Source organism: Spermophilus citellus, assembly GCF_964194105.1.
Source record: "Spermophilus citellus genome assembly, chromosome: 3".
Lineage (NCBI taxonomy): Eukaryota > Metazoa > Chordata > Mammalia > Rodentia > Sciuridae > Spermophilus > Spermophilus citellus.
The window spans coordinates 56839854-56862487 of record NC_138184.1 but is presented as its reverse complement, the minus strand read 5'-3'; the positions used below and the strand labels follow the sequence as shown (position 1 = coordinate 56862487).

The 22634-nt window shown below is 42.9% G+C and overlaps 1 protein-coding gene across 2 annotated transcripts in view; it reads right to left on the bottom strand.

The window, feature by feature from the left end:
- Positions 1–22634, bottom strand: part of SYNPR (synaptoporin) — a gene marked incomplete at both ends in the record, with an annotated part of 340854 nt that overhangs the window by 166932 nt on the left and 151288 nt on the right. Inside the window, one exon of one of the 2 annotated variants that reach the window (XM_081285130.1) lies at positions 15550–15644. The exons of the other annotated variant lie outside the window; for it this stretch is intronic. Coding sequence (XP_081141256.1) covers positions 15550–15573 — 24 coding nt within the window. Of the gene's footprint in view, positions 1–15549; positions 15645–22634 lie in introns of those variants that run through there. 2 annotated transcript variants of the gene reach the window in all.

The window sequence follows — 22634 nt, the reverse complement described above, 5'->3', positions numbered from 1 at the left end:
CTTAACTTTGAGAACTTGGAAGAAAGAGGTTAAAGAAAGACACTTTCAGAATCTTACCACCTTAAAAGTGATGATTACAGGGGAAACTACCCTTCAATCATGCTTTATTATGTAAGAACTAATTTTTTTTTAACTGACAATCTTAAATTATATGTCAGTTGACAAATTACTGTATAAACATCTGCCTCGTCAGAGCTTTGGGGTCACACACGTTAGACTCCATCTGCGTTACCTCTTGGGCTCTTTGGACGGCTCCCAAGGATCGCTAGACACCCCAGGGTGTTTCTTACTGGTTTATGAATTTCACATCCCTAAAGCAATCCTGCAGGGGGGAGGACAGTATGTGGAGAAGGAACAGAGACAAGACCAATTCTGACAGTAGACGACAATGTCATTATTGCATTATATAAATAATTCCAAGTGGCATTTGAAGAGTGTAATGTGAGTTTTAACCTCAATCTAAGAAGACCAGGAAATTAATGAGGCCGTTCTAGAGTTTGGGGTGGACACAGCCTGACTGGTGACCAATTTCCCTGTGATGGTACGGGAAATGGTGGCATTATCATTAGATAGGCTATTTTTTTTCTCTTTTAATATGTTGGCCCTCATATTTCAGCTATTAGATCATGGTATTGTTTGTGGACTACTGAGGGAAAGAAGAGAGAGACTGTATTTCTGAGTGACACATCGAACACTTTGCTGGTGGAACTCACAAGCACACATCCTGGTGAAATCCCATTTCCATTCTGTGTCAGTACAAACAAAACCGTTCCAAAATTTGAGGCAGAAGAGTATGAAAAGAGAGCTTATCTGGAGTAACTGCTTGAAAAGTCCATTCTGAAACTTAATAAAATTGAGCTCAGAGAATTCTATAATTGGTGAAGGCGATCCCCCACTCGCTGTCTTGACAGGGTCACAGTGAGAAAAAGTGTTGGCAAAGCCGCTCTCCCACTGTCTTGACAGGGTCACAGTGAGGATGAATGCTGGCAAAGCCACACTGGTTGGTGGGTAGCCGAAACCATGAGACCCTTTTTTATGTAATTGGGACTTTGCATTTTCATGCTTATGTTTCTCACAGGAGGCATGAGTATGTTAAATGCCAAACAATTAAATTTCAGATGGCTAGAACAGAACAGGTAGTTCATGCCTTGGAAGCTGTTCTGCTACCCACCCCTCAGCATATCAAGGACAAAATAAAAGGCTATTCTTCTATCTTAGTACATTGTGGACAAACCTAATAACAGACAACAATCATCCTCTGAAAAACAAACTCTTTGAGAACTAGCGTACCTTGACTGAGAAACAAATTCTTTGAGAACTAGTGTACCTTGACTGAGAAACAAAAGAAACTCTCTGAGAAAGCAGCTCAACCAGTTTTATGAGAATAAATTTAGGAATTAATTAAAATAGCTTTATAAGACACAGTTTTAGAATAATGTTAAAAATATTATTTAGATTCTTAAGTTTAGAAATTATTAAGTCTTTAGTTATATAGGTTTCTGATATACTTTAAGGATGATTCATAAACTTTAGGACATTTTAAATATAAGATTTAAAGGGACTTTTTTAGATGGGAATTTTAGATTAAAAATAAAGTGCAGGTGTACTTTAGGTTAATGATTAATTAGGAGACTTAGAGTCTGGTTACGTAGCTTGACGTTAGTTAATAAGGAAATAACATCTTGGGAAAAATAGTAAATCTTGGGAAAATCTGAAGGATGTAAATTGGTGACATGTTTTATTGATGAATCTGTACTTTGATGATTGTATGGCTGGGGGTCATATCCTGGAAGAATGTAGATCGGTGTGCTCTCAATCATGGTTAAGGAAATGTCATGTCTTGGCAAAGTTTTAAGTTATATAATCAATGACGTATTGTGAATCTATAATGATGAGAAAAATTGTAATAAAAAGGGGACCCAGAGAAAAGCTGCTTTAGCTCTCTCTCTGAAGATTGCTCAAAGGGAACGACTCCTGTCTCATCATTTCGCCGACGCCACTCCTCCTTCGAGACTCCCTGGACCCCGCCGGGGCTGGCCCCCGGCATATAATAGCCTAACAAGGTTTAACAAATATATTGGTATATGTATAGATATGTATAATCAGTTGGAGACTAATGATCCGTGCCTCATAATTACCATTTGCTTCTTTATGTCTCTTATTCTGCTTTCATTCTCTGCAACATCACCATAAAAGTGGAAGAAAAATGCTTTCAGAATGTTACCATCTTAAACCATGATTATAGCTTCAACACGAAGTGAGTTCAACAAGACCCCAAGATGTAGAACAAAAATATCACATAGGGACCTTCACTACCCTGGAACCCTTACATTTCCACCCCCAACCCCGAGGTTTTTTTTAGGGATTGTCAAATAATTAGAGGTCTGAAGTCCACGTTGCCTTTGGAGCGCAGGGACCTGAGCCTTTGTACACTACTGCTCACCAGGGATGCGAAACTCTGGTCAACTCCAAGTGGACTTTTTGAGCTATAAGTTTTTCATTTGGTGGAAAACTCTATGTACAATGAATCTGTCTGTTTCATGGGGTTATTGTTAGCATCAAAATGATTGATGGATGATTGTGTCAACCATGAAGTCCCCTGATCCCCCGGGAGTCACACATTCTGTGGGGAGAAGGCAGAGATAGGACCAGTTTTGTTTTGTTTTGTTACTTGGGGTCCCGGGGTTTGAACTCAGGGGCACTCGACCACTGAGCCCCATCCCCAGCCCTATTTTGTATTTTATTTAGAGACAGGGCCTCACTGAGTTGCTTAGGGCCTTGCTTTTTGGAGGCTGGCTTGGAACTTCCTCTTCTCCTGCCTCAGCCTCCTGAGCCACTGGGATTACAGGTGTGCGGACCACCGTGCCTAGCAGGACCAGTTTTCCAGCAAGCTTTGAATCCATTCAAATTTCCAAACAAGGTCACTTTCATTTTAAATAAAACCTATAGAGACAATCCTAAAACTCACAAGGATAAAAAATCACTTTGTGTACTTTCAATTTTTTCTCTGTAGTTTTCCCCTGGTAAATTTGCTATTTGGATCAATATATTAAAATATAGATTTGAAAGGATGGCCCTTCTCCTCTACCTGATTTATATTTCTCCATAACTCTTACCACTACCAATCATTTGCCCAAGGCGAGGGGTGGGGCTCAATGGTAGAGCACTTGCCCAGCATCTGCAAGGCCCCAGGTTCCATCCCCAGTACTGTGCAAAAATAAGACAAATTTGTTCATCATCCTGCTGGGCAGGGTGGCACTCGTCTGTAATCCCGACAGCTCAGGAGGCTGAGGCAGGAGGATGGTGAGTTCAAACCAGCCTAGCAACTTAGCAAGGCCCTACGCAACTCTGTGAGACCCTGTCTCTAAATTAAATATAAAAAGGGCTGGGGATGGGGCTCAGGAGTTAAGCACCCCTGGGTTCAATCCCTGGTACCAAAAAGAAAAAAAAATCATTACTCTTTGAAAAATTTCTAAGACAGTGGAATGAATCTGACATAACTTTTCTATGTACATATATGAATACACTGCAGGGAATCTCAACAGCATGTACATTCACAAGAAATTAATTTGAAAAAAAAAACTATGGGTAAATAGCAGAAAGATCAATAGATGAAAGGGAGCAGGGGAGGGGGATAGGGGAAGGAGTAGTTCTGGGGACTGAAGTAGAACAAGATATATTCCATGCTCTTCTAATTATACAACGGATTCTACTGTGATGCATAACTAAAAAGAATCAATAAAAACAAATAAACAAAAAAAGTTTCCAATGTGTCACAGGAGTTTAAAACATAAGACGTCAACAACGGGTGAAAACAGGTGAGGTGGTACATGGGAACTCTGTGGTATCGTCTCGATTTCCCGTAAGTATAAAATGGTTATAAAAATTAATGCCTATTAAAAATGGTGATGGGTTTTTGGATGAAGTATCCCAAATTAGGTGCTGTGTATGGATGGATGTAACACAGTGAGTCACATTATTATATATAATTATAATGCACCAAATGAAAATATTAAAAAAAGAATGTCCTTCCCATTGTGATTTAGGTTGACAGTGTGTTTACTGAGTCCTTGTTCTGCACCTGATCACCATTTTTCTCGGTGTTTGAAAACCTTATTATACCATATTTGGGCACTGAGTGCTACCTGAGATGTCTGATTTTAACTTCAACATCCTTTTTAATGAGCTCCCCAGGTGATTTGATATAGGTGCTCCAGGGGCCACACGGACTCCAGAGGTCAATAAGAGACTCTTGAGTTCTACAGAATCTTCTTCCCAGCACTCTCCTGTAGGAGGGCTCTTGGCCCCGTCTGTGAGGAAGTCTGAGGTCTTCTCCACTGAAGACACGCAGGAGAAAAAAAAAATTGCACCTGTCAAACAACTGGCCTGTTAGCATCAGAGCCAGGCTGCGAGTGCCATCTTAGCTTGTTCTAGATCTGAGCTACTCAAACTTAACCACGCGTCCATCATCTGGAAATCATCTAAATACAGATTCTGATAGTGAGTTGGTCTGGGCTGGAACCTGAGATTCAGCATGTCTAAGAAGCACTCAGTCACACCAGGGATGCTGGTCCTCAGTCAATGCTCAGCATGGGAAGCTGATGGAGAAGCCGGCTCGGGAGGCTGAGGTGGGAGGATCGTGAGTTCCAAGCCAGCCTCAGCAAATTATCAGCAAGACTCTGTGTCTAAATAAAATATATAGAGGAGGGCTGGGGATGTGACTCAGTGGTTAGGTGCCCCTGGGTTCAATCTCCAGTAGCCCAAAATATATAAATAAATACAAGATGTGTAAAGGTTAAAGATGTGTAAAGCACTCCCAGTGCCTAAGAGGTTCCATCTTACTTCCATGAGGAATCCCTGTGGTCCTGATTCCAATAGACATTAAAATGATCCTCTTTTTACCTTTTACTAAATACACGAACTGAAGGAGGAATGTTTTGTATCAGCTTTTCACAGATGAGCAGCCTGGGAAAGGGTTCAGAGTTGGGATTGACAACCTGTAAGTTGCATCTCAGAAATCACTATTTGGATAAGTGGCTCAGAATCTCTGCCTTTTAGTTTCCTTACCTTAAAATAATAATAGTCATCCCTCATGATGCTGTTAGGAAGATACAGGCTCTGCGGGGCCTAGAGCATTGTGCCTGCGGACACTCAGTCTGTATAAATGGTGTCTACTTTGTCCTGTTGAGTTATCTGTGTTCCAGTATGACTGGATTTACTAATGGAATCCATGCCCTTCAGATTTTATGGGCTCTAATCCTTTCCTCTTATAATTCCCTCAAAGAGCTTTTATGAGGATTAAATGAATTAATATGCATAAAAACACTTGGAACTGTGCCTGTAACATAATTAGTACCCAAGATGGTTTAGCTTTATTTTTAGCACTTATGACAATGATAATTAAATCACTTTTAGGTATTTTGAAATTGAATGAGTACCCCATTAGATTGTCAGCCTCACAAGACTGGGGACTATGTCAGTTTTAGTTGCCTCCATTTCCTAAACCCTATCACAGTGCCTGGCACACAGTTGCTTCTCAGAAATTACAGCTGAGCCGGGCACGGTGGCACTTTTCTGTAATCCCAGCAGCTCAGGAGGCTAAGGCAGGAGGATCATGAGTTCCATGTCAGCCTCAGCCGCTTAGTGAGACTCTGTCTCAAAATAATGAATAAAAAGGGCTGGGGATGTGGTTCAGTGATTAAGCACCCCGGGTTCAATCTCCAGTACCCCAAAATTTTAAAAAAAATAGCTGAATGCATAGTGAATGAATTGATGAAAAAATGAATGAATGAATGAATGAATAAGAAAACATTCTTGACCTCCGTGAAGAGTGTGAGAAACACTTTCTTTGAGTATAGAAGCAATAGGAGAGGGGAAAAAATTCAATCAACAAACCCATCTGGAGGGGGAACGGCAAGGGAAGGGGTTTCCAAATGCCTCAGAGGATGAGGAGTTCATAAATACCAGTCAGAGTGAAGAGATGAGCTGAGGGTGGAAGGCGCTCAGGAGCAGACTGCCCCCCAATAATGGTCTTGGAAAAAAATACGTGCCAACTGGATTTTCTGATCAAATGTGTCAGGAGAATGCTTTGTAAATAAAACATGAGAAATGAGAAACCTTTGAATTTCCTGTGTGCAGCAGGGGCTAATGAGGAACCCAGGGCAGGCAGAGAGGTTTTCCTGAGAAACTGTCCTTGGGGAGGAAAATCATGAATTGTCAGCCCCACCCCCACCCTAGAAGCTTCTGGAATCACATGGAGACAGGAAATGGTTAAAGTCACTCATTATCAGCACAGAATGGTCTGTGGTCCAAGGGCCTGTCAGTCTCTTCTACTGATTACAAGACACACAGGACATGCCAGGACCCCTGGCGTCCGAAGGATCGCCAGGAAAGAGACAGGAAAATTCAGATGCCTCCCCTTTGTTAAGCTGGCCTGGGGAATGGCTTGATCCACAGTGCACTTGGTTTTATTACAGTTATTCTTTAGTGATGATGCTCTGTCTCTGCAGTTTGTCACGTGGTATAAATCTCCCCCTGGAGAGCCAAGGGTCCATCAAAGCCTTTCCAGATGACTTTAGACCCGTCCCATAACTATAGTCCTTTTCCTGGTAGACAGGGGGAAACCATTTCCCGTAACTTCATCCACTCATTGAGGACACAGGATGAAAATCGATAGCAAAATGGACTTTGACTGTGAAGGGAAGGAAATAATGGCCGCTGCCTAGACCTACACCATCTCAAAAGGGCTTTCCTGTATCACTTAGGACAGGAGCGCTGGAGCGCTGGGGAGGGAACTCATGACTTCCATTATACAGAAGAAGAGACCGAGGTCCAGAGAGGGTGGAGGCCTCATCTCAAGGCCTGGAATACACCGAAGTCACACAGCTGGGATTTGGAACTATTTCCTCTCATTGCAAAATTGGTATTCCCAGACAATGCAGGAAGAGTAAAATTTTCTTGTTGGGAATTCTGCCAGATTAATACACTTGGAAGGTCTTTGACTTTGAAAAATGTGCCAAGGGTCTCAAGAGTTACCAATACCTTTCAATAGCTCCTTTGAAACATCAAGGCTTTGTGCCAAAGTACAGCGTGAGCCTCCTCTCCTGGGAAAGCCTCACAGATGTCCAAGCTCTGGAGCATTTGGGATGAATGCCCCTGCAAGCCACCACTTGCCATTACTGTGCTTTCTATGCCTCCCCCTCTTCTAAGATCCATCCCGGGGTGCTGGGTCTCTGCAGCCTTTAAGAGGCTGAGATTCAGTTAAAATAACCCCCCAATTATACAGACATCTGTATAATCCCAAACACATATATTTATGATGGGGGCCACCTCTGTCCATTTACCGTCCCCATTAGAAACAGTTCTTCATCCCATTGGCAGGAAGGAGATTGAGTTCTGCTATTGTTTTTCTTTGTCTGGAATTCATTATAAGGCCTCAGGCAAGTCAGATCACCTCTTGGGGCTTCTGTTTTCTGGCCTAAGGAAATTAAGTTTCAGTGTCTTGGGGTCACCAGTGAGGGCCAGATAATTTCAGGGTATCATCCATTTCCTCTCAGGATGCTGACCCACACGGCAGGTCTGACTCACTTCAAAACTTGTGCCCTATCCACAGTACTAGAATGATCTCTAAGGCTTCTTGTGGCTTTTGAAGTGTTTCACTTACATTTCCCCAAACTCTTGAGGAAACTTGAGTGTGGACCATACAAAACACGTGCATAAGCTGCCGAGTACGGGGCTATGTCTGCGGACCTCCAGTGACCAGCCACCATCCACTGCTTCATCCTCTCACTGTCCAAAAGAGCAAGTTGATGCAACCACTCTGGAAAGCAGAATGGAGGTTTCTCAAAACAAAAACAAACAAACAAACAAAAACCCTAGGAATGGAACCGCCATTTGACCCAGTTATCCCACTCCTCGGCATACACCCCAAGGACTTAAAATCAGCATACTACGGTGAAATAGCCACATGGATGTTTATAGCAGCTGGATTCACAATAGCCAAGCTATGGAACCAAACTAGGTGCCCTTCAACAGATGAATGAATAAAGAAAATGTGGTCTATATACACAACGGAATATCATTCAGCCATAAAGAAGAATAAAATTATGGCATTTGCCAGTAAATGGATGGAACTGAACACTATCATGCTAAGTGAAATAAGTTCATCCCCCAAATACAAAGTTGAATGTTCTGATATGCAGATGCTAACACACAATAAGGGGGTGGGGAGAATATAAGTTCAGTGGATGAGACAAACGGGAATGAAGGGAAGGGAGGGGCATGGGATTGGGAAAGACAGTAGAATGAATTGGACAGAACTTTCCTATGTTCATATAGGAATATACCACAGTGAAACTCCACATCATGCTCAACCACAGGACTGGGATCCTGATTAGAATAAGATATACTCCATGTTTGCATAAATGTGTCAAAATACACTCTACTGTCACATATATATAAAAAGGACCAATAAAATAAAAAAAGACAAAAAAACCCCCACAAAAGATTCTCAGAAAAAAATATGCTTTAAACATATCCACCCTTTTCCCATGAAATATTATAATTTTGGAGAAAAACTGGGATGTCAGTTAGGACACATGAATCTGAATCCAGGTTTGAATGCCCATTGTGTAGTCACATGTTAAAGGTGGTCATGTTGTAATGTTGCCTCATTTGTTGATTTCTAGAATCAAACGAGATCCTGTAGCTTACCTAAAGTGGCAAAGCATTATACGAAAGTAAGGGTTAATAATTAAAAAGAAAAAAAAAATTAGAAGTGCCGTTGTTGTGCCAGCACATCTGGAGAAAGCCACTTAAAACTCCCCAGGTAAACCACGCATCCATCTGAAAAGCCAAAGAGTAGCAATCCAGCGGGAAAGATGTGGTCAAAGCTGACCGTCCTCACCAAGTTCCTTGCAGGGGTTCTCTTTGCAGATGGGGATAATTTGACAACGTCCAGGTAATTTTGGTTGTTACAATGTGGGGTGGAGGTTGCTACTGACATCTAGTGGGTAGAGGTTGAGAATGTTGCTAAACATCTAACAGTATATAAAACATTCCCTGGCAAAAATGAGCTATTGTACTGGGGATTGAACACAGGAGCGCTTAACCACTGAGCCACATCCCCAGCCCTTTTTATATTTTATTTAGAAACATGGTCTTGCTGAGTTGCTTAGGGCCTCGCTACGTTTTGAACTTATGATCCTCCTGCCTCCGCCTCCTGAGCCCCTGGGATTATAGGTGTGCACCAGCACTCCCAGCCAAAAAAATGTTCATTGTGGCCAAGCATGCCACACTGTAATCCCAATCCCAGTGAATGGGAGGCTGAGGCAGGGAGATCATAAGTTTGCATCCAGCCTCAGCAACTTAGGGAGGCCCTAAGCAATTTGGTGAGACCTTGTCTAATAAAAGAAAAAAAAAAAAAGGCTGGGAATATAGCTTAGTGGTCAGCTGGGTTTGATTCCCAGTAACCCCCCTCCCCAAATAAAATAAAATAACAGGGTTGAGATCTATTTCAAGTTCAATGCATTCAGAAACTAGTATATATTTTTTATTGCTGTGTCTTTGAATTTAGTACTATGCTTGGCATAAAGAAGGCTCCCAGCACATCAGTATATTTGTTGAATAAATGGGAGAGTCAATGGATGCCTACAGAAACCAGACCATTCTGAGTGTCGGGGAAATCGTGGCTCCTCTAGGCAGCGTCTTGGTTTACGGGGCCATCTTTACTTCTCTGTGCTCTCAGAGACTCTCACCTTCATTCCTCTCCCAACCCTGGAAAGAATGAGGATAAGGATAGCCCGTCAAGTCTGAGGATGCCCAGGAGCCCCAAATAATGTTTATAAGACACAAGCCCCGCGAACCGCTGCCAGCTCCCTGCCTCAAAGCACCCCATGTCAGTGAGCGGTAACGACATTAGCAAATAAGTGCATTCCCTCTTGTTCCTTCACCAAGTCCAAAAGCACAGATTTCCTACAAATGTCTTGCAAAGCAGTCCAATTACACCTTTAAGAAGACGCAATCCATAAAATAGAACCATAAAATAGAAACAAAGTTATGCAAGAAAATGGAACAGGAAAGCTCTTGTCTCTCCTACCACATGGGAGAGCAGATATTGTATCTCTTTGTTCATTTCTTTTTTGGGTGGTGGGGGGGGGTACCTGGGATTGAATTCAGGAGCACTTCACCTCTGAGCCACATCCCCAGCCCCAATTTATATTTTATTGAGAGACAGGGTCTCGCTGAGTTGCTTAGGACCTCGCTAAGTTGCTGAGGCTGCCTTGAACTCATGATCCTCCTGCCTCAGCCTCCTGAGCCCCTGGGATGACAGGCGTGAGCCTCTGCACCCGACCTGTTTGTTCATTTCTGTATCCCTAGCCCTCTCTCAGTGCCAGGCACATGGTAGGTATCTGCATGTATTTGTTAAATGAAAGGATAACCTAGCAGAGGCTATGCTGCAATCCTTCCCTCAGACCTGCTTCCAACTAAAACATCTTTTTTTATTGGGGAAATTTGTATAAAGATAATTTGAATGCTATAGGTTTTTTTTTTTTTAATTGTAAACATGTTAAGAGTGGCTAAGCATGCTGCACTGCAATCCTAGTGAATCAGAGGCTGAGGCAGGAGGATCATAACTTCAAGGCCAGCCTCAGCAATTTAGTAAGGCCTTAAATAACTTGGTGAGACCCTGTCTTTAAAAAAACAAAAAACAAAAAACAACAACAACAAAAAACCCATAGTGCCAAGATTGAGAAACCTTGATCTATTGGAAATTCTTTCTATCTATCTATCTATCTATCTATCTATCTATCTATGATTCTGAATTCATCATTGAGGAGTAGATGTCAATATGGGGACTTAAAAAGTTCTTGCAATAATAAATCATGCTGGGTACACTTTACCAGAAATAAAACTAAGCCTCAATTATCAGTCACATCTTTTTCAGAAAGTCAACACTTGGATAGTGTGAGGCAATTTGGGAGGATTCTATAAGCAGAGCCACAGAAGTCACATGGGAACTGTGAAGAGAAACCTTTTATGCCTAACACAACCATTCTCCCAAGGGACCATGATGACATGATTATCCACTTACATGGACCAACTAACGCTCCACAATGGAGGGACTGCGCTTAGAGTGAGCTTTCCAGAAACCACAGTGGGATGTGTTAGAAGCTCCCCCGAAACAATTTTCCATTAGTACCGTTGGCTAGAATCTGTGTTAAAAAACGATCACTGCACCATCTATCAATTATGCAGTTCCATTAGTCTGCAGGGTGGAGAGACAGAGGTGTCTGCAATCTCAGCACACTCCTTTTTCTTTAAGCCTTTAAAGACACACCAATGACCAATAACCTCTTGAACAGGATTTGATGCTTGATGTGCTGGTTCAAAAAAAAAAAAAAACACTCGCTGGTTCTCTGTTCTTATGCATGCATGTAATGAGACCAACAGTTCTATTGGCACATCTGTCTGCCATGTCTGATGATAAACTCAAGACTAGCCAACACTCATTATGTCTTAATGCCAGACAGTTTCTCCATACTTATCAGATTATTTTTAAGAACTTAATGTTCGATATGTTTTAGTACACACATCTCAAACCAAAAAAAAAAAAAAATACACTTTATAAAACTGTCTCTAAGGTTGATTTTAAGAGATAGCCTTATTTGATAAATACTATGACTAAACACAACATTATTTCATAAAGGGAAAAGTTCTAATTTGATGATATATTTAGAATCCAGAGAAATGTTCTTGCAAAAACCAAATTGAGGGCTGTAATATAGCTCAGGTGGTGGGGTGCTTGCCCAGCATTCACAAGGCCCTGGGTTCAATCCCCAGCACCACTAAAATTAAAAAAAAAATAGATTTAAATTTCCTTATGGGTCTTGGCTCTAATGCCACATTTTATGATTAAATCGCCAATTCTAATATTTTTCAAAAGAAGATCTGAAGAAAAAGAAGTACTATAGAATCAAATGAGTTATCAAGCTTGCCTCCGGCAAAAAAAAAAAATGACTATCAATTTGGAAACATTTTATTGTGTACTGCACTCTGAAATCTTCATTCAACTAGGTGTCCACACCTGCATCCCTCAAAATCTGTCACTTATTAGACACAGTGCCTCACGCCAAGATTCAATTTCGCGTTAACCACTCAGGAACTTGACTCTTGGGGCTCCCAATTTGTGGTGGGGGGTTTCTGTTTGGTTGTTTAATTTTTAAGATCTTTCTGGGGTTTGGTAAAACATAACATAGATGTCCTAAGCTGGATTCTGTCTTCAGGCAACATTGTTTTTTTTTAAATCATTCATAGTTTTCTCATAATTGCTTTCTCATGAGAAGGAAAAAAAACGCAGCATTTCCCAGACTCACCCAGGACCGGCTTGCTAAAGCTGCAGCTTGAGGAGAAATTTCAAACGTATTGATTCCCGGTTAGTGGCATTTTCCCCCCAGAGGATTCATCTGAATTTTATTGGCTTAAATGGATTTCAGATGGGGAAGTCAGCAGCCAGGTGCAAAGGCATGCATTTGAGGGCTTGGAATGGCCACTTTATCAAGCGTCGAAAATCCCTCATAGCCAGCTCTGGTCATTTTTTAATTACCCAGGTGGTAGAGACACTCTGCAGTAGGCTACATGAAGCGCCAACTCAGCCCTTTCACCACAGAAAGCAAAACCACAGTGGTGGTAAAGTCAAAGGGAGGTGAGGATTCCAGAAAGTTCTCCACAAGTGCACCAACTCTCTTGGAATCGCCTTTTGTTCTTTGCATCCACGACAAACCAGACACCTGGAGATATTGATATTTCTCAGCTCTTGCGGCTTCTGTATCTTGACTTTGTGTTCAAAAGATTGCAAGTTCAAGGAATGGGTTTATTTTGGTCAATACGAAAAAGCTACCTTAATTTAGCCTCTTCTGCATATTACTTCTCCCTAGCTGGCTCACTTGCGTTACATCCACATTGTGGTAACTACACAAATGGAGTGGAAATAAAGAACACATTCTTCAGATTTAAACACATAATTAGCTTGGAGTCACAAAGGCACAGTGTGAGAAGACGGAGATTATGTGGTGTCAGAAGAGGAAAAAAAGTACTAATGCAAATATGGTGTATTATTGAACATCCCTGCAAATCATGCCAGGCTGAATCTAAGCCTGAATCTAAACCTCTAAGGTTTGTACTGACGACGTAAAATCCTGACCAGGGGACATATGAAGAGTCTAACTCCGGAATCAAAGTGCCACTGAGTTTCACTGCTAATGGCATTCAGCAGACCTACCCGGTGTCCTTCAATAACATGGGGAGTTAGTGTTATCTCCCCCAGAGAGTGGTTGAGAAGATCAAAAGAGAGAAGCCACATAAAATGCTTAGCACGGTGACAGGTATACAGTAGGTGCTTATTAAGTGTCAACAGCTACAGCATCTTTCATATTGTGGAAAAAGCATCAATGATCTCATTGTAAAACATTTTTTAAGCAATCCCTTCATTATTTCTCCCAATGTGGCACAGAATTTTATTCCTCAGAAGTCATGACAACAGATTTTCTGGACATAACATTCTGGACTTTCTAGAAGTGATATCTGAAAGGACCATGCCTATTTGCTCTAACTCAGATGAAAATCCTGAGCTCTTTTAAGAATCAGATGCCCTGTTGTCTTCCCTGTCAGTGGGTCCTGCCAGCTCAGAGCTTTTATTCTTCTGGAAACTGGCAACCTGGAGGAAAAAATAGATATTTGCCAGTTGAGCAGCCCTCAAACTTCATGACTAGATGAACGAACAGCCTGAGATGATGATATCTCCATTAGCAGCTGATGACTTTATAGACAACCTGTTACAACCGGCCGTGAAAGGAGAAAATCACTGCCACCAGTAAGGGATGTTGGAACCTGGTGTGTGTTCATTGAGAAGGGGACAGGGATATTTACGCTGATGGACTCACTTAGCAATGACCAGCAATAGCTCAAGGATAAAAGCTGTGTTTGGTTTTTCAAGAAACTACCTGCAAAGCCACACTGGGTGGCTGTTAGGACTTAGGACATCCAAGAGTGTTATTAGAATCACGCTTACAGAGGCCGGTGGCAAGGTAATATAAAATTTCAGATGGGCTTGGGGGCGATTTGGCATTTTTTGAGGCTGAGCCAGATTAATCCAAATTTAGTCTATTTGTCAGGATGAGTAGCTTCATTCCAGCGTGGGAAGGCTGTGTTCGAGTTTCAGAATACCCAAAAGGCAGCAGAACAGAGGGTCAGTACATTCCTGGAGACACATCGCTATTTCCATGAGCTGCCCTGACATGATTTCAAATCAGAGAAATTGCTGTTCAGAAAAAAGAGTGCATGCCTAAGAGATCTAGGCACATGTGAAATTCCCAACTTGACTTTCACAATCCCTGAAAAAAAATTGTCAGATCTTCTCTTGGTTCACATTCAGTGGTGCCTTTAACTTTCATTATGAATATATTCTGTAGCTCATTTCACCATGGAAAGGACTATGCAGATTTGTTGATTGTGTAACCAAAAGAGAAGATGAAAGCATCCACTTGTTTCCATTAGCGTAATTAGTTAATCATCTTATCATCTCTGTCTAGGATAATTATATTAATAGATTTTCTCCCAGACTTTGGAATTAAAAACAAAGAATTGAGACCATCTCTTACACTTTGAAAGAAATAAAAAACAAAACCCAAAAAAAAACCCACAGCAGTTAACCAGGTAATGCATTTAGAAACCATTGCTAGCAAAAGTGATCAGACAGCCATTGTACACTAGTTTGCATTTGACAATAGCAACTTTTCTCCCGATTAGCTTTGGATATGGAAACACCATAGCTAGGAATGGACATTTGACAGATAGTGGTCCTAATACACAGTGCAGAGAAACAGAAAAGACACAACATCTCCTTAGGATCCAGCTTTTCAGGGAATAATGTGAAACGGACTTTAATGATCTGAATGCTTTTTGCACAAAAATTTGGCTCTTTTTTTTTTTTTTTTTAAAGGTGTATGTTCCTGGATCTTGGGGAAAATTCATCTCATTCATTCTACCTTGCGTAAGACCTTAGGAGATTAGCACACATCTTTCGGCACAGCACACAATATTTGGTAGCTATTTATGGAGTTTAAGACAGTCTCACTGTGACACTGACGAAGAAACTTTAATTAAAAATGGCCAGCAGGTTGTAACACGCGAAGGCACCCAGGACATGTAACACTCTCAAAGAAGGTTCAGGTAGAATGACATTACATTTTTTATAAAGCCAACTCTAAGTTTGCTTAAATAGTTTCCTTACTCTGTTGGAAGACACCCGGCATATACTCCAACAGCTAATGAAAGCTTCCTACTGTCACATAACAGCCACTCTGGTTTAAACATAAGAATCAAAGAAAGCAAAGTTAAATTTAAAAAAAAAAAAGACAATCATGAAAGATTTCAAAATCATATTTGGAAAGAAAAGTGTACAGCCCAAATCTACCCAGGCAGGCAGACACACACACACACACACACACACACACACACGAGCCAACTGTAAATCAAGAGAGATAAACTTACCGGAGCAAATATCACCATACACATTTACAAAAGAATTGATAATCCAACTTCCCTCTCCTGAAAGAAAATAGAGGTTGTCTCATACTAAAAATAAAGCTTCTCTGTCCACAGCGGCAGCCACTTGTCCCTCACTCTCTCTCTCTCTCTTTTTTTTTTTTTTTTTTTTTTTTTTTTGTGAAGCCAAGGAAGAGAACAAGAAAATCAATGCAGAGGGAAAGTGAGAGGCTATATACCAATCAAGGGGCAGCGCCTGCTTTATTGGCAGAGAGATGGCAAAACGGTCATATTAGTAGACAGGGACAGCCCACAGCCGAGTGCAGGAACCTGATACTTCCCTCTGGTGACAGGCTGCCTGCTCTGGGGGAGGTGGCTACCACCATGGTAAACTCCCACACTTGGCTCTAGGCTCACAACTGCCCCATGGTGCAGGACGGAGGGAGCGCTGCGCATCACCAGGAAAGGCACAGGCTCCCCTGTTACTCCCGAGACCCCTCCTCCCTCCCCCACTGCGCTTGAAAACAAACTGGAAGACGCTAAGGAGGCAGGATTTTGCACGTTGAGGGTGCAGAGGGGAAGCCATGGTTTTATAATTTTTTTTTTTAAATCCTTATGAATAGATTTGCATAGATTAGGTTTAACATGGGTATGCTGGTTAGAAAAGAATTGCCCTCGTTTTTATGGAAATGCACGGGTATTATGCATGATCTCCATTTGGGAAATTCATACGCTGTCCATAAATAATCATTAAGATGATGGTTTGGAAGACAGGTTTTTTTTTTTTTTTTTTTTTTTTTTTTTTTGACACTGTAGACACTGGCGATTATGGAAGGGACCGATCGCAACTTGGGTTCATCCCTGGAGTGGTACTTAAAACCTTCTGCAAAATCTCAACATTAGAAGGGTTCCACTGGTTTAAATGTGACTTAGGTTTTTTTTTTTTTTTCCTTTGCAGAAAGGAGTTGAGTTTGACTATTTCCAGGCGCTGCAATTATGGCACCCCCAAGAAAATGTGTTTTGGGGAGATTGGCACCAAATCCACAGAGAGGCTGACCCACCAGTTGCATGCTATGCTCCCACAGGGGCTCCCAGGACGATTTCTACCTGTGACTCATGGGGCCTCCCAGGGAGGCGAAACCTGCATGCTCCCCTCCCTCAATTCAGGGCCCCACTCGGGACAGGTGTCTTGTTGGGTTGACCCAGGTAACTGTGCTTCCTATTCAGTGCACCTGAAGACGGTCCAGCCGAAACTCACATAAGCTGGCCATGTTTTAAATAGGTGGTTAGTGCAGAATCTATCCCAGACTTTGTTTGGGTCCCTCTCTCTGTCTCCCTGTTCACACACACACACAGCCACTGTCACCAACACACAGAGGTCATCACCATCATCTCTCTTTCTGACGGCCCCACTCTTTTTTTTCCCTTTCCTTCCTAGGCACACAGTAATGACTGGGGAGCAGGGGGAGGGCGTTGGGGAACCCCACCAGCCATCTAATAAAATAACGACAAGAATTCAGGCAACTTGGAGTCTCCAGGTCCTGTTTCCATTCACTGGCCATGTGACTTGAAAAGTCCCTTTGGGCCTCTGAGCCTCAGTTTGCCCTCTGTAAAATGGATACAGTAGCATCTCACAACGCTGCTGGTGGGGCCCTGTGGGGAAGAAATGAAATGTACCCAAGAGAGTGCTCTGAACCCACACTACCCACGCATGTGCAGACCAGGTCAGGGACCCCCAGCTTTCTTTCTCTTCCTCCTCCTGCTGATCCTTTGTGCATGAGCCTGCAGAGTTCTTGTCAAGCTCTGAACTTCTCCCCAACCCCCACTCTCCCAGGGCCACCTCTCACCTGCTTATTAAAACGTCCCATTCCAAATGAGGGACTCCAGGGAGTGAACTAAGCAAATGAATCAAGATAAGGCAGGGGAAAAAAAAAAAGAAAAAAGATACCAGGCACTTGAATAAGCACTCAGCAAGGCTCGGTGGAATAAATAGAGGAAAAACTGACCCCCAAATGACATCTTTATACTAAGGCCACAGCTCCTGCCAGAGTTGGAGCCAGGTTGGAGCCGAGTCGAGGAGGTGGCTGTTCCCAGCAAGGTACCCATAGGACAGAACCAGACTGAAAGTTCTGCAGGCTGGGGGGCCATTCTCACCAACCTGGAACACGAAGATCCCCATTTCAAGCAAAAGAAAAAAAAATTTTTTTTTGTCTTTCACATACTAATAGTGAGCATTTCCTGAATATTTTCCCTGCCAGATATTATTAGTGATATTTTTTCTGATGCATCAGCTTCTGAGGTCTCACAAAATTAAAAAGTTACTATTTTCATTCTAGTTGATAGATGAGGAAACCAAGACCCCAAGAGTGAAGTGGTTTATCTGGAAGTGCCTAGTTAATATTTAACAAAGCTGAGACTAAAACCTAGCAGGATGCTCTCCAACCATTAACCGCAGAGGCCTCGTGATGCCTGTTGTCTTTTTATTTATTTAGTGTACGGAGAATGACTAATCCACATATGCATGCAGGGACCCTGGGAGAACTCCTTGGCTGTACCCACTCTGTGGATTCAGGGTCCACCAGACCCAGGAGGTCCAGTCCCCGGCCTGGCTGGGCTCCAGGTGCACTTGGCATGTTATTCAAGACCCGAGAAGAGGGGAGGTAAGCTGCTCCATCGTCTTGGGGTTGCTACGGATCTGCTCCAGGACCCTGGGGGTGTCCCTGAATTTGTTCATGTTTCAGTTTTGCTCATGCTTCAATGGAAGGCTTTCGACTGCGTCACCTCTCAAGGGCTTTCAGGGTCACCCTAGACTAGAGTCGGATCTTCTGGTTGGGTCAGCCTTTCGGGCCTCCAATTTTGTTCCAGATGAGGCTGTCACATGCGCTAAGTGTCCCTGCCACCACTCACCATCACCTCTCCCCAGAGTGGATCCAAGTAGATCCCCATGAAAGAACCCAGGTTCATCCCTTTAAAATGTCCATCAGATCTGGTCACTTCATTCATCCCATAGGCTTCAAGGAAAATCCAGACTCTCTGGGGCTCCTTCAAAGCCTCCATGCTGGGCCTCCATGTGCCTTCCTGATTTGATCTCATTCCCTTTCTCTTCGCCACACTGGTCTGACTGTTCCTTCAGCCAGGAATGTTCTCCCCTCAGATCTCCTTTGTCATTCAATCCTTAGCTGTACTTTCTGCTTTTGAGAGGGTCCTTCTTTGCTGACCACCTAATCTGAGTGCTGACTGGGGATAGGAGAGCATATTGTTTTTTTCTGTTGTAGTAACAGTTGTTGTTATGTATGTGTGTGTTATGATTTTTTTGTACTTTCTACTGTATTATTATTATTATTATTATTTTGGTACCAGGGATTAAACCACTGAGCCCCATACTTTTTATTTTTTATTTACTTAAAGACAGGGGTCTCACTGAGTTGTTTAGGGCTTTGCTCAGTTGCTGGGGCTGGCTTTGAACTTGCAATCCTCCTGCCTCAGCCTCCAGAGCTTCTGGGATTACAGGTGTGCACTACTGTGCCTGGCCCTCTTGTTTATATATTTTCTCATTTAATTCTTATCTCCTTTCTACAAATGCAGGGTACATCTAGGAGAGTGTCTCCTCTGTCTTGAGAAAAGCCCCTGGCACAGAGTAGATGTTCAAGGGGGTTATTTGGTGGGTAAATAAATGAATGATCAAATCAATGAATCAACCTTAGAATGAGTGTGGCTACAGACAGCAATAAAAACAAACAAACAACAACAACAAAAAAAAAACCTAAGTTCTTCAGAGGCGCTCAGCCTCAACCCTGGGCAACGGAATCTTTGGCATTAGTGAATGCAGCCTGTGTTTGCCATCTTGTTCAGGGAACATTCTGGAAGGGTTGTAGACTTCATTGTCCTCCCAAGACGGGGCCATGTCCAAGATGGCGGGCAGCTCCCTGTGGACCCCACAGATCTGTTGTGTGTGGAAGGCTTGGATTCCTCGAGATGTTCACCTGGGCTCACAGAGTGTCTGAGATCTGGGTCCTTCCCATACACCTGCCATTGACAGAACAAATAGTCCTGTCAGCAAGCCACTTAAGGCTGTCCTCACCTCCGCATTTATCAGACAGTCCAGACAGTTGGCTGCCACTCTCACGTGGAATGGGAGCCGACAGAAATAAAGCAATGTGCCATTATTTGATGGTTCTGGTTTGAAAAACTGATATGGGCATTTGTTGCTACTGCCTTAAAAATAACACTTACCCGTTATTAGACTGTTGAAAATAGAGGTCCAGTGTCTTCTACGCTGAGTATTTATGGAAAGGTTAAGTGGATTAAAATAATCTGTGATTCTCCGAAGCAACTCATTAGCAATGCTAATTTCCAATATGGTCAGATCTCCAACTCAGAGCTTTCAATGGAGCGTGGCCTTCAGACCACTTCAAAAGCATTTCTGTTCCCCTCGGAATGGAAAAGACTTGTCCCCCGCCCCCCCTTGGTGGACATACCTCCTGGTGGATGCAACAGTTCCTTACCCTTGGCATTTCTATTTCTAGACATCTGGTCTCTGCAAAGGGTCTTTTGCAGGCCCATCTGTCTCAGGGGAGTCCTAGATGTCTAAGCATTCAGCAAACCCTGAGTGGAAAATTCCAGAGCCACAAGGCTCTCTCTCCATTGCCACGGGGAAGGGAGGTAATCAAAGATCAGACTGCTCTGGCCATACTAATAAATGACCAAGGGAGTGAGCGAAAGTTCTTACATTTTGCTCCAAGAACAATTTCGACTCTTCCATGAAAGACTTACATCCAACCCACTTAGGGAGCAACCTTGAAATCTCTAATGAGGCCTCCCTTCCTCCGATGGAGCACCGCTCCTACCGTGGATAAAGATGCAGTTTATTCAGATCTGAGCAAGGTATATAGCACCGGGTTCCTTATCTTTTTATGTCTTTGGTAGGAGAGAGTGTTTTTTTTTCTCCAATTTTCTCTCTTTTTCCCCTTTTAAATGCCTACTGTGATAAAATAATATCAACATCACTCAGTCTTGTATTAATCATTAGCTGTCCTCAGTAGAGTTCAAGGCTGGTTAACAGAGGTTGTGGGAATAACAGAAGCTAAGAAATATAGCAGAATGAGACTGAGTGGTTTGACCCAGTTTTCGTACTCCTTGGTTTATACCCAAAGGATGTAGAATCAGCATACTACAGTGAAGCAGCCACAGTGATGTTTATAGCAGCTCAGTTCACAATAGCTAGGCTATGGAGCCAGCCTAGGTGCCCTTCAACAGAGGAATTGATAAAGAAAATCTGGTATCTATACACATTGGAATATTACTCAGCCATAAAGAATAAAATGATGGCATTTGCTGATCAGTGGATGGAACAGGAGACTATTGTTCTAAGTGAAATGAGCCAATCCCACAAAAACAAAGGCTGAAGGTTCTCTCTGATTTGTGGATGCTAACCCAAAACAGGGGGCGGTTAGCAATGTGTATTTGCTGAATGTGGGGTGAACAGACTCATCTGGGGCAGAAGATGCGTGGTTCAGCATACTCCTGTTTAGGCACTCAGCATGATGGACAGCTCCTGCCTGTCCCTCTAGGCCACTTCCCCAACCACTCTGTGCCCAGAAGGCTGACCTGAATGGCCCTTAGCAGGGACCGCCCCTTCTCGGAGGCATCCCATTGGCAGGTGCTTCCAGGAGAGTAGAGGCTGAGAGGAGGCTGAGGGGAGGCCATTTATTCCTTTGGTCCCTCCTGATGGGTCCCTAAGTTGGCTCCTCTAGCAAAGACCACGTGTAAAGTAGGCTTCTCCATGCATCTGCCTCCCTTTTCTCCCCTCCCTCCCCTCTTGCTCTCTCTGGTCTCTCAGTCAGGAGGTGGTAAGTGTTCTTGCTGCTGAGTACTGAGGTCCTGCACGGCCCTTTCCTTTCTTGCTTTCCTAGACCTTTCCCCATCCCTTTTTAAGATTCATCTCCTTTAACAGCTCCCCATCACTCAGTTTCATTGTGCCTGCTATTTCCTACCTGGGGCTTCAGGAAGGAACACAGGTGGCTTTGATTCCCGCCCTGTCCCCTAGCACTCACAGGGTCTTGAGCGATGGCCTCACCTATAAAATCCAACACTTGCAAACGAATGCATCCAAAGTGCCAGGTGCACAGCAAGCCCAACAGTAGCAACCACGGGACCCCTTGGCTGGCTTCTCTTTCCTTTCCCCTCTGGAGGGAAGAGCTTGATGTGCTTTGAGAGAGGAAAGGAAGGAAAGCCTGTGTCCTGTTCAGATTTCCCCCACTTGCACATCAGGCGCCTAGAAACATCACTGAGGCATGGGGCTTCAGGAGAAAAATATTTGCTGGAAATGGCTTTGAGAATGGGCATTTTTGAGTGCCCACAGTGTGCTGGTCGATCCACTCAGCCTGTGGGATAGGGGTGTGGTCAGCTGCTTTTTTCTGAACTGGGTGCTCGGGTGTGGCTCCAAGGGCTCTGGAGCTGACAGTAATTCCAGATGCTTTAAGTACCGATTAAACTTCTGCTTTCATTCCTGTTGAAATATTTTAAGTCAAGGGAGGGGCTGTGTTTCATTAGAAAGTCCTTTAATGGCCCAAAGAGGCTTTGGCCCAGAAGAGATGGGAATACATGTGTGGCCTAGGTCAGATTAAAACCTACGTGGGCCTCATTCCTCTACAGAGAGGAACAACTTTGAATCTACGAGAACTTTGTGACTTTTCTAAAGAAGTGAAAGAGCCATCATTTATTAGCCTAAAAATTTTAGAGGTACATGTCTTAGTGGGGTACATGCTACAGGTTCATGCTAAATTCTGTGGATACAGTGAGGAAAAAGATAAAAATAGTACCTTTCCAAAGTAACTTAGAATTAAGTCGTAACTTTTGCATTATCTGCACCATCAAGAAACCTCTAGGGCCTGCGATGTAAATAATTCTCAATGTATGTTTATTGAATGGTTGAATGAATAATGTGGATATTCACATTACTGTGATTTTTTCTCCTTTTTATTTGTTATTTTTAGATATCCATGACAGTCGAGTGCATTTTGACATATTATACATGGAGCCTAACTTCCTGCTCTTGTGGTTGGACATGATGTGGAGTTTCACTGGTCGTG